The sequence below is a fragment of the Acartia tonsa genome, chromosome 13 (assembly GCF_053477335.1).
Source record: "Acartia tonsa isolate MP-2025a chromosome 13, ASM5347733v1, whole genome shotgun sequence".
In the NCBI taxonomy this organism is placed as follows: Eukaryota; Metazoa; Arthropoda; class Copepoda; order Calanoida; family Acartiidae; genus Acartia; species Acartia tonsa.
In genome coordinates this window covers 20231241-20243248 of record NC_137272.1, presented here as the reverse complement: position 1 = coordinate 20243248, position 12008 = coordinate 20231241, and the positions used below count along the sequence as shown (strand labels likewise).

The window sequence follows — 12008 nt, the reverse complement described above, 5'->3', positions numbered from 1 at the left end:
AAAGTGCCGAGGAATTATACCTCAGCCAACTTGCCGCAGACTCCAATAATTTTGAAGTAAAAATAACTGACTCCTGGTTTTGTTCAAACGTATCATAAGGTGGTTGATTTTCTATCCAGTACTTGGTATCATATAGTGCTTGTAGTAGCAGCCATCCTTACAGGAATAGGGTCGTTATTATGCGTCGCTTTTATCATTTACATATTAGCCTGCACCAAAATTCACGCGTACAAAGAAGGAGGTACGAGTGAAACACACGAATTGCGGGATTTTACAAATAATGGGGAAAACTAATCCCCTCAAAAACGGACGACCTGTATCAAACATATATACCTATAAGATTGTCTGTCGTCCCTAAAGGTCGTCTTTGTAAAAATATTTCCTTATTCGGTATAAGGAATTAATGACCCTTAATTTTAAGTTTATTATTTTTGTTTTAGGATATCCCAGGCGGAATTTTTCAAGGGGTTTTCACCACTCCCATGGGGCCGGTCACTCTTCATACCGTCGAGAATATGAAGAGGCACCCTTTTACAATGAAGAGGACTATTATTATGACAGCAATCATGGCTATCCCCAGGGCGGCCCTGAGGAAGCCTACTATGAACCTGATGAAAACAGGTATCAGCCGCGTGTAAAACCGCCGCGCAACCCTGAAAACCTCAGTGAACTGCAATGTGTCTCAAGATCGATCCACGTTTACCGCACCGCGAGAAAAGATGTTCCAAAGGAACTCCTTGACTTGCAAGAAAAATTGCGGCAGGCTAAAAACTTAGAAGCCAACGAATATTCCGATAAAGCCAGGCCTAGAACCAGGCCTCTAATGGAACAAAATAGGGGAGGGGAACCGCAAAAAAATCGGGTGGAATCGCCACCAAAACGTAGTGCCTCACCTGAATTGGAGGTAGTCGCCGTAAAATCTGCCCCAAAAGCGGTAGAAAAACGTCCGCCAACACCAACAGGCAGCGGCGGCCCAGTAGCCAAAAAGGCTAAGGTGGAAATTCAACCGCCTCCATTACCCCCTAAAAAGAAAGAGACATTAGCAGAAAGCAAAAGTGAGCCTAAGGCTTTTTGGGTGACCGCTGAGGAATGGAAAAAAGTCCTATCCTCCACTGTAAAAGAAGCAATGGAGGAAGCTCTTCTCCCCTTCCAGAGAAGTCTGGAAACTAAAATTGCTAGCAATGCTTCATTTGTTGAGAAAGCATATATACAACATGGCAAGCGCCTTATTGAAATTTCCGCAGAATTACTGCGGAACCGCAAAACTTTGCGCGACAAAATTCGCACCGTCTCTGAGGACTTGACCGTTGAGTTAAAATCACGAATGACCACGGTTATTGAGGCCACTAGTCGACTGTTGGACCAAAACTCTGACAGGGTAATTAAATATATTAATACTCGTTGTAATGTAATGAATGTACCTGGGCAGAATGTGGCGACCATAGAGGCATCTCTTCCCGCTGGGGACGCACCCCGGCCAGATGATGATGGAGTTGAGCTGATCTCTCATTATGGCGGTTCTGAGTGCTCTGATGAGTACAGGCCCACCGATAGAGAAGGCAATCCAGAGGTCCTGGATCCTGCAGAGGAAAACAGTGACACAGAGCTCGATGCTCAAATCAGTGAGCTCTTTCCATCTGGAATTGATTTGCCTGTTAATCCGCAGGCTGGCGCTGCCTCTGAAGATCCAGTAGCCACGGCTCCCTGTGAGGGCATGTTGGCCCTCCAGAATGCTGTTGCTCCAGAGCCTCCAGCAGCTCCAGAAGATCCTACTCCCGCTGAACCCAATCCTGTTGATATCGTAGAGAGGGCTATGGCCGCAATCGAAGAACCTGCGAGTACCACATCAACCCGCAGAAGCCGGCGTGCAGGTCAACTGTGAGGGAATATTTCATATTCCCTCAGAGGGGGCAAGTGTGGTAATCACCATCCAAGTTTATGTATCCCTATCCCTGTTCACATTCCTATACTTCTCTGGCTGAGTCAGACCTCCACTTGTAACCGCCACTATACTCCATCCTGCTGTGTTGAGGGCTAGTTGATTGTTGCAGGCCAAAGAGTGAATACACTTCCTCCCGTCTGCATTCGGTTAGATACAAGCCTATATGTCTAGGCTGGCGGTATCTATATTTCCCACGTGTTCAAGTACGTCGTTTCTTACCTAACTAAGAAACAGGACGTCCAAGCCTTTAATTGATATCATATTAAATACATCCTATAATAATAATCCCATTAATCTGCCTATTTCTAACCAGTTTTAATTGTTTAATAAATGTGTATTTTTTTAGAAATACTTTGTTAGATTATTGATTATTAAATTGTATCGGAGCTACTCTATACTCGTATTCCAGTCTGTCTGTACATCCCCTCATACGTCATTTTTTTAGAGTATCCATACGAGTATAAGTTGCCTGCTACAGCATTATTCAGAAATATCATATTTCCATTTCAACGAATCTTTGTTCAAGCCATACCAGATTCTTATCATGCTGGAACTTTGTAATCAGGATACACAGGTACAGATAGATAGATAGATAGATAGATAGATAGATAGATAGATAGTTAGATAGATAGATAGATAGATAGATAGATAGATAGATAGATAGATAGATAGATAGATAGATAGATAGATAGATAGATAGATAGATAGATAGATAGATAGATAGATAGATAGATAGATAGATAGATAGATAGATAGATAGATAGATAGATAGATAGATAGATAGATAGATAGATAGATAGATAGATAGATAGATAGATAGATAGATAGATAGATAGATAGATAGATAGATAGATAGATAGATAGATAGATAGATAGATAGATAGATAGATAGATAGATAGATAGATAGATAGATAGATAGATAGATAGATAGATAGATAGATAGATAGATAGATAGATAGATAGATAGATAGATAGATAGAAGATAGATAGATAGATAGATAGATAGATAAATAGATAGATAGATAGATAGATAGATAGATAGATAGATAGATAGTTAGATAGATAAATAGATAAATAGATAAATAGATAGATAGATATATAGACAGACAGACAGACAGACATACAGACAGAAAAATGAATAGACAAGACAGACAAATTGACAGACAGACAGTCAATCTTTTATTATCTATTTTCAGGACCAAATTCTTGCCAGCATTCATCATTTTGTCGAGGGGAATCCTGGAGAAATACGGTCTGGATGGAAACCACTATTCCAAGCTCTGAGGTAAAATTATACATGGAGAATTTGGTAGTTAGATAGATAGATAGAAGGTAGACATTAAGTAAAATTGATATATAGTATCAAAGAGTGTTTGGCAATGGTTAAAAGTAAAACATTTTCATAAAGTTATTTAGATATCACGTTAGAAAATCTAAATGTTATCCATTTAGTGGGATAAAAAGTACCATCATCAAACAATTTCTAGTAAAAAATCAAAAACATTTATTAAATAGCAAAAGAAATCTTTTGAAACTTAATAATTCATAGATTTATTGGCTTGATTCTTAAATATAATTACAATTGTGTATCTTTATTTTAGGTCGTTCAAATTCTGGAATCCTGAACAATCGTTGACAAAGACAGGTTTAAATTATATTGATAATTTTGGTGTAAATAATCGATTCCAGCAATATTTGACTATTAACTGAACCAGAAGGCTTAGTTTAGCACGCAGGCTTGTTCTATATAGCCTCTCTCAGTATGTTTGTCTCTTTGTATGTTTGTTAGTGTGTTTGTAATAGAAAATTTTGTTCTTTGACGTTGAAGTTCTTAAACATTTCAAAAAGTTTTGTTAATTTTACATTACTCCTTATTTCATTTTTTAGACGATTTCCACATAGCCGGTATTATGGACATTTTTGAGGCTTTTCTATCCATCGACCATCCAGTAGTTTTTGCACATGCCGCTCTAAACAGCATTATGTGCCTTATCAAATATATTAAGGTAAACTATCTATTTATCTAGCTATCTTTATATAATTTTTAGACACTGTGATATCAATTTATAAACATAGATAAATTAAAACGGATTTATCATCCCAAGCTTTTAGGTGTGTTATGATCATCTATATATTCATTTATGTTTGTATCTATTTACTTCTCTTGCTTCCTATTTATATCCATTTTTTTTTCTCTATCTGATTTTTTTCAGGGAAGTATGGAACAAAAAGAAATCGAAGAATTGGTTGATTTCAGGTGAATAATTTTAAGTTAGAAGCCTATAATTATCATATTATTTATTATTGTATAATAAATTGGTAACAATAAAGTGTATACATCGAGTTCCAATGGGGTAGGGGTAAAATATTTCTAGGTTGATTTTATCTCAACCCCTACATCCGGATATCCATAAACCCATTAACCAACAATTACCCCCTTTTACATATAAAACTCTCAAAAAAATTATTGCGCTTTAACACCAAAAATGTGGGTTTTCACTTCAAAAAAAAATTGAGTTGATAATTTTTGCACCATTTTAGATATTGGTTTTAAAAGATTAAGAGTAAGGAGTAATGTTTTTTTTTCAGAGAGATGTTTCATTCAACTTCTGGGATAAGTGAGTCTGCTTTAGGTAAGGTTTTAATTGAAACAAGGATGTCAAAATCTGTAAAAGCGTAGCTCTATAATAATATACGGAGATTTTCTTATTATAGAATAGAATTATAGAAAAAAATAATTTTTTGATACTATAACTGAAATAAATCAAATGTGCTTTAAAATCAGTGGTTGATAAGTTTTTATACTGTTATTTTGCACCACTCAATCAAGATTCAATAGAAACATCCCAAGGTTATTAAGTCAACAAATGAGAGGACCAAATTGTATATATTCTCCAATGGCATCTTCTACTTTCTTCAATGCCTTTTATAACTGGGTATGAATACAGGGATATAAAGGGATAAGACAAAGGCCGATAAATTGATGTAAAACACCAATGAAGACACAAAATTGCCCTTTCTGTAGATTACAATTAGTGGTTGAAACGTTTGGACACTCAACTTAATAAAATACCCAATAAAAATTCAGTAAAAGTCCCCAAAGTTTTTGAGCCAACGAATAGGAAAACGTTATTATAAAACTTTGGGGACTAGTAAAAGAAATAGCCTGATGTCCCCTACCTCCCTGGTATGAATATGATTATATGTTGTTGTATCAACTGCTTTAAATTAAAGCTGTTCTCTGATATACTGTATGGATAATTACATATATTTACTAGCAGCTTCGGCCTTAACCTACAGGATCTTTAATGGACGTACGTAGAACCGGTTCCCAGCCATATCGAAAAATTATGTATAGCATCGTATTAGCATCAAGTTTTCTACGAATATAAAAGTATACTATCATAAGATTAAAACCAGTTTTTTAAATCTTGTAATTGTACATTTCTATACCCGCAGAAACCTGTTTATAATACGATTTAAAAAAATATCTATTAATTTCCAGGATATGTGATACGGTGTCATTCAATTCTGGCGAAAATGTACCTGATGCCTGTTTGTCCAATTTTCTGGGGGGCTGAGAAGTAAGTTTTTATCTATCTATCTAATTTGTAAATTTATTTTAAACTTTAGTTTTACATTGACATCTGAAGAGTGTAAAAATGCACGAAATAATTTGTAAAATTCATATTTTGTTTGTGAGTTAACCTATTATCTAATTTGTTATCTATCTTTCTATTATCTATCTAACTATCTATCTAAATTGTTACTAGTTTTATCTATCTTTCTATGTGCCTATTTATATAAATTTATTACAATTGCAATGTATTTACAAAAAAAAGTCGTGCTATCAACGGAATGGTTGTCTGTGACATAATGGACTATTTATCGTATTATCACCGATCTCAATAGTAAAGTTAGCTATTGACACTGTTAACGAAGTATCTAATCCATTTTTTATTAATTCAGACATAATATATTTGTAATTATATCTATTTGTCGTAAATAATTATTAATTTCAGAATCAAAACTGGATCTCAGCCTGTAACTGTTCAAACAGAAATTCCTGATATGGAGGTAGAAACTTATATATGGTGCATTATTTGCAAAGATATATAGACATCCAGGGACTCTGAAACTTTTTTTCTGCTCTCTAGGATCCTAGAACCACCCAGCAGACCAAAATATAGAGTATACATTATCGAAATCAGAGAGGTAGTGCAGAAAGGTGGTCCACTTGTCAAACAATGCACCATATACAATATGTCAATGAAAGATTTATCTATTTACCAATCTAACTTATATCTATCTATTCAGCTTCAATCAATCTATTATTATAATATTTAAGCTATATCCTATTAAACCTTCTTTTGTAATTTTCTAATTATGTATCCATCTATATATTTCATTGTCCATTAATCTATCTCACTCTCTCTTGAAGGTTGTTAGCTGATACACTACTATAGTTTCTTTTGTTATTTTCTAATTATCTTTCCATCTATCTATCTATTTAATTTCCATTTTTAAGGTTGTAAGCTTTGACCCTGAGACTGATACACTGCTGGAGTTTCCACTTTCATTTTCCACCTGGAACCTTGACACCCAGAATGATTCCATACTTCAGGGGTAATTTTTTACACATACATAACTAGCCCTAGAGGTGAGTGGGGAAGTCGACTCTGCCCATTTTCAATTTTAGGGTTTTTTTAAGTAAGAAAAATATTTTTTTGGTGGGGGTCATTTTTTTCAAGAGACGATTTATCGTTGGAGGGTGTTAGTACCCTCCCCCAAAATAGTTATAAACTTTTCCTTGGCCTATGAAAAGTTACATTATAAAGAATTAGCGAGATCATCCAGTACAGCCAGATAGACACACACACAAGGACATCAATTTATGTAAGGATTCAGTAGATGATAACTAACAAGTGTTACAAAGCCCAATCTTTACCACTTTTGCAACATTTTTGATTCCTGTGGCGTCATATTCTCCATCTCTTTTTAAGGGGTTTTCTTTCCCACTTCTGTTTTCATCTTCCTCATTTTATGACGTCACAGGAATTAAAAGTGTTGTAAATGTGGTACAGATTTGGCTTTGTCACAAGTGTATTTCAGGCTTGCTGATAAATAATCTATGACTTATGGTAATATGTATAATTATTACAGTACATAATCACATACACACATAAGCTTCGAAGATACCCTCTTTATTCAGCTATGGACATAATTGTCTTTATCAAAATCAAATTTTAGATATCATTATGCAATTTTTTTTATTTTTTTTATTTAATATTCTAGAAGTGGATTATTGAAAGTTTGGTTCATAATGCTGGATGGTCTGGTATCTGCTGTATCTTCTTGTCCTGTTGCCAGGTATACTTCAATAGATATTAAAAGATAAATGGGAAGATAGAAAAATAGAAAGATTTACATAAAATAGAGAGATATATTTATTGATAGACTGATTGTTAGATTAATCGATGGGTTTATCAGTAGATTGATTGATAGAATCAGTGATAGATTTATTGATAGATTTATTGATATATTGATTGATAGATTTAATGATATATTGATTGATACATTAGTTGATTGATATACTAAAAAATTTATTGATAGATTGTCATTGATTGAATGACTGAAAGATAAATAGATAGATTGTAATATATTGATTGATAAATAGATTTATTGATAGATTTATTGATTCCTTAGTTGATTGATATATTGATGGATTGATATATAGATAGATTGATTGATTGAAAAATTGATTGATAGACTGATTGGTAGGCTGAATGAAAGATTTATTGATGGATTGATGAATTGATTGATAGACTGAATGATGAATGAATTAATAAATTGTTATGGTAATTCATGAATTGATTGATCTGATTTTTTATTCCTTAATTGATTAATATATTGATGAATTGATGTATAGATAGAATATAGGTATATTGATTGATATACTGATTGATGGATTGATTAGTGTTTCTCTTTTTAGTGAGGTTGAAACAATCAATACTTTATTTACTATCCTACAATCTATGCAAGGTCCAGAGTATAGGAGGTAAAGCTTTTTGTAGCGCAGCTACTTTATATTAAGGTTATTTTTTCATTAAATTAGTTGGTAGCCAGCTGTTTTTCATTGCAATAATCAAAATTGTACAATAACTTCATTGGGACTTTCAAGGATGCAGGAATTCCATAAATAAAACAGTTGTTTGTTTTGAAGTTTTGCTATGACATCTGCTGTTCTTAATGACAAGCAATAATCTTTTTAATGCCGCTGCTCTACTACTATTTGCTTTAGTTTTGGATTATTCTGTTTGAACCATCTACTACTACCTTCCATTCAAAACTGGGTTAGAAATTGTCAAACTAATTTCTTAGGTGAGTAACAGTATGTATCTATCTACATATTTACCATCATTGCCCATCTTCAGTTTTTCTAATAAATATTGAAATTATCTGTTCATTATATCTATCAATCTTTCTTTTTTTCTTATTGTCAACAGTCAGTGTTTCTTGATTATCTGCCTATTGATATTTCCTTCAAAATTTATTAAATCTGTCTATCGTTCTCTTTATCTATTACCTATCTATCCAGTTAAATTATCTAACCATCTATAAATATATCCAACTATATATTTTTCTATCTGTAAAGGATGGCAGAAATCCAGTATTGGAGTGAAACAAACCCTGGGTCTAACTACAGATGTAGTTATAGAGTGGCTACAGATTGCCAGAAATGAACAGAGAAACAGTGTCAAGTAAGAATTTAGTTTTGCATATGATTTTTATTAGTTGCTGTAATGATTTTCAGTCAGACTTTGAGGTTTATCCATGCAAAAAGTAGTAAGATATCTTTGTATTTTTTGTATTAGCTAAAATTACTAAATTATATAATCAAAACTATTTTGTTCAGAAATGGAGTAAACCTATTGCTGAGCCAGTTAATCATTGTGCTATCAGAGTGTACTCTTGTAACCTCCGAGACTGTTGCAACTTTCAGTGCTGCTTGTTTTACACATCTTATTACAGCTCAGGTAAAGTCAACAGTTTCCTCTTGAATTTTTAACTAAAAATAGGACTGTCCTTTGATTTATTTGGAGATTGTTGAAACTTTTAGCGCTGCTTGTTTTACACATCTTATTACAGCTCAGGTAAAGTGAAATGTCAGAGTGTACTCTTAAAGTTTCAATTCAATTCAATTCAAATAGGAATGTCCTTTTGTTTCTTCAGAGACTGTTGCAACTTCAGTGTTGCTTTTTTTACACATCTTATTACAGCCCAGGTAAAGTTAAATGTCGGAGTGTACTTTTGAAGTTTCAATTAAAAATGGGAGTGTCTTTTTGTTTCTTTGGAGACTGTCACAACTTTTAGTGCTGCTTGTTTTACACATCTTATTGCAGCTCAGGTAAAGTTCAATTTTGAAGTGTACTCTTGAAGTTTAATTAGGAATGGCCTTTTGTTTCCTCGGAGACTAGTGTCCTAACCAACAATTTTACTTGGAGTTGTATATCAATGTATCATCCATTGTCTTGTCCTTTAAGTTCATTTACTTTTAGGGCTCTGAATTGAAGTCAGAAGAGTGGGATAGAATAATACTTGGATTAGCTCGGGCTTCTCAGGTAGTTTAAATAGTTTTTATTATTAATAATTGTAATCCTCATATAAAAGTGACAGGATGTCTTTCTATGATTAGCGAAGGAATTTTAAGCATTACGAATTATTTTGCTTAATTAGCTATATAGGATATTAAATCTATTTCTATATTTAGATGACCCTATTCCCGCTACATCAACTTATGACATGTTTCCAACGTGGCTCACACAGGTACAGTAGTCTGAAAAAATACAGTATATACAAACTGTACAAAATCAGAACCTAAATTTACCTGTCTTGATAGAAATAATTTAAAATTATTTTTGCTATAATGCTTTCAAAATATCTAGACTTATGAATCATTACTCATGCGATATATGCAGTATTTGAATGTGTTGAGTAGACTGTTATCAGGTGTATGATATTCCAGTAACTTATGCTAAAAATAATTGTTCTTGTAAGTTAACTTCTTTTTCTAAAAAATTTGTTAATAAATATGTTGAAATAGAGCAGTTGTCATTCTAAAAATGATCATGGTTTTGATTTACTTGTAGATTTTATGGAGATATTGGATCAGTAAAAATAGCTGCAAGGCGTGATTCTACAATCAGAGAATTTAACAGGTTTATTTTAGAAGAAATGTTTGATATAGTTGTTTATCGCATCGTATTATAGATAGCTTAGAACCGGTTCTAATCCGTTTGATATCGGTTGGTTTCGAAGCCATACTGGAAAATTACTTTGATCAAATCACACCTACCTTTTTGAAAAGAAAAATTCTATCGAAAGTTTGTAAGAAAAAGTTTGTTTTTATTTTAAAAATTTGGTGTTACATGTTTTGTTGATTGATTGGACATTGGTTGCATGCGTGTATCTTTACCGAATTATAGATCTCATTAACCACTGAACCGATATGGTTCTGCTTTACATTATAGGTTCTCATAGGACCTGGGAAGGTTATAACTATTTTGGGTTGGGTACCCCCCTTTCTAAGAAACATCGGCCATAGAAAAAAATTGCCCATTCTCCCCTTCCCATTCATTGCTTTAAAAACTGAAATAAAACTGGGGAAAGAGGGTGGTAAAAAAGGATGGTTGCTGTTTTTTTAGAGGCCTCTAGGGGCGTAACCGCTAATAGTATATATTCTATGTGTATTATTTGTTAGGATCACTCAGTTATGTCATCAAGTGTTACTAGTAGAAGATCAACGTGGGGAGGAGCCTGAAAGGAAACAGGGAAACCCAGAGGAGGAAGACAGGTAGGATCTTTACTTACCAACCAACAGACAGACTATTAGACGTTTGTTTTAAAAAAAAAATAATTTAAAGAAACCAAATGGTTAATGTTTTACACTTTTTAAAAAGAAATATAAATAATAAAAATAGATAAAAAGAGGTATACTAAATAAGATATTTTGACAATTTGAATTTATCAACACTTGAAACTTTGCATTTTACAAATGACACATGTCATCACATAAGCATTAACCTCAGAATTTTATAACAACGTAATGATATTCGTTGGCTTATAAACTTTGGGTACTTCTACTATTAAAGCTTGATTGCTTAGTTCCAAAGTAATTTCCTAAATATTCAGCCAATACTTTAAATCTATAGGAAGGGTAATTTTGTTTATTATCAATGAGAATATATTTAATTCATTGTTTATTGTCTTATCCCTTAAGATCTCTAAATTTGAAAGTTTTTCAAGATTTCTTTATTCTTATTAATTATTTCAGGTCATATCTATTTATCCTGAATCCTTCGGAAGACGCCTCAAAGGTAAAATACATGTTATTAGTAGCGAAGCTTCACTATAGTTTTCCAATGAAGGTAAATCAGTCAAATGGTCATGTTTTTTGTTCCTCACACAATATAAAAGTTTAGGTTTAAAATTCTTTAAATATTATCAAGATTGTGCTTTTAATTCTTTATAAATATTCATTGAAATGGTGGTGTGAGAAAGAAAGGGTTGTATATCTTTTTCTTTATCTTTGTTTATAGATCTGTTAAAAATTATAACCTTCATTATAATAGGATGAAAGTAAGATAGTGAGAGTTGGAGTGAGGAATCTTATAACTGGGCTTACAGCTCATGCTTGTATTTCTAGAATATTCTTCACTATAGCAGGTAGGTAGATAGATATATAGATAGATAGATAGATAGATAGATAGATAGATAGATAGATAGATAGATAGATAGATAGATAGATAGATAGATAGATAGATAGATAGATAGATAGATAGATATATAGATAGATAGATAGATAGATATATATATAGATAGATAGATAGATAGATAGATAGATAGATAGATAGATAGATAGATAGATAGATAGATAGATAGATAGATAGATAGATAGATAGATAGATAGATAGATAGGACACATAAGCAAACAGAAAGAAAAATATTCAAAATAAATGTATTAATAATAGAAACGTATGTCTATTGGTTGATTGAAAGATGGAC

At 32.8% G+C, this 12008-nt stretch overlaps 1 protein-coding gene across 1 annotated transcript in view; it reads left to right on the top strand.

Annotated features, from left to right (window-relative positions):
- LOC145335196 (brefeldin A-inhibited guanine nucleotide-exchange protein 3-like) overlaps positions 1 to 12008 on the top strand; it is a 43481-nt gene that overhangs the window by 24017 nt on the left and 7456 nt on the right. The window contains exons 25-44 of the mRNA XM_080180928.1: positions 2388 to 2516; positions 3140 to 3228; positions 3545 to 3588; positions 3831 to 3949; positions 4157 to 4200; positions 4533 to 4576; positions 5449 to 5527; positions 5966 to 6020; positions 6472 to 6569; positions 7239 to 7313; positions 7936 to 8001; positions 8245 to 8324; positions 8599 to 8704; positions 8860 to 8980; positions 9503 to 9565; positions 9715 to 9770; positions 10094 to 10162; positions 10705 to 10797; positions 11278 to 11320; positions 11576 to 11669. Coding sequence (XP_080037054.1) covers positions 2388 to 2516; positions 3140 to 3228; positions 3545 to 3588; positions 3831 to 3949; positions 4157 to 4200; positions 4533 to 4576; positions 5449 to 5527; positions 5966 to 6020; positions 6472 to 6569; positions 7239 to 7313; positions 7936 to 8001; positions 8245 to 8324; positions 8599 to 8704; positions 8860 to 8980; positions 9503 to 9565; positions 9715 to 9770; positions 10094 to 10162; positions 10705 to 10797; positions 11278 to 11320; positions 11576 to 11669 — 1567 coding nt within the window. The remainder of the gene's footprint in view (positions 1 to 2387; positions 2517 to 3139; positions 3229 to 3544; positions 3589 to 3830; positions 3950 to 4156; positions 4201 to 4532; positions 4577 to 5448; positions 5528 to 5965; positions 6021 to 6471; positions 6570 to 7238; positions 7314 to 7935; positions 8002 to 8244; positions 8325 to 8598; positions 8705 to 8859; positions 8981 to 9502; positions 9566 to 9714; positions 9771 to 10093; positions 10163 to 10704; positions 10798 to 11277; positions 11321 to 11575; positions 11670 to 12008) is intronic.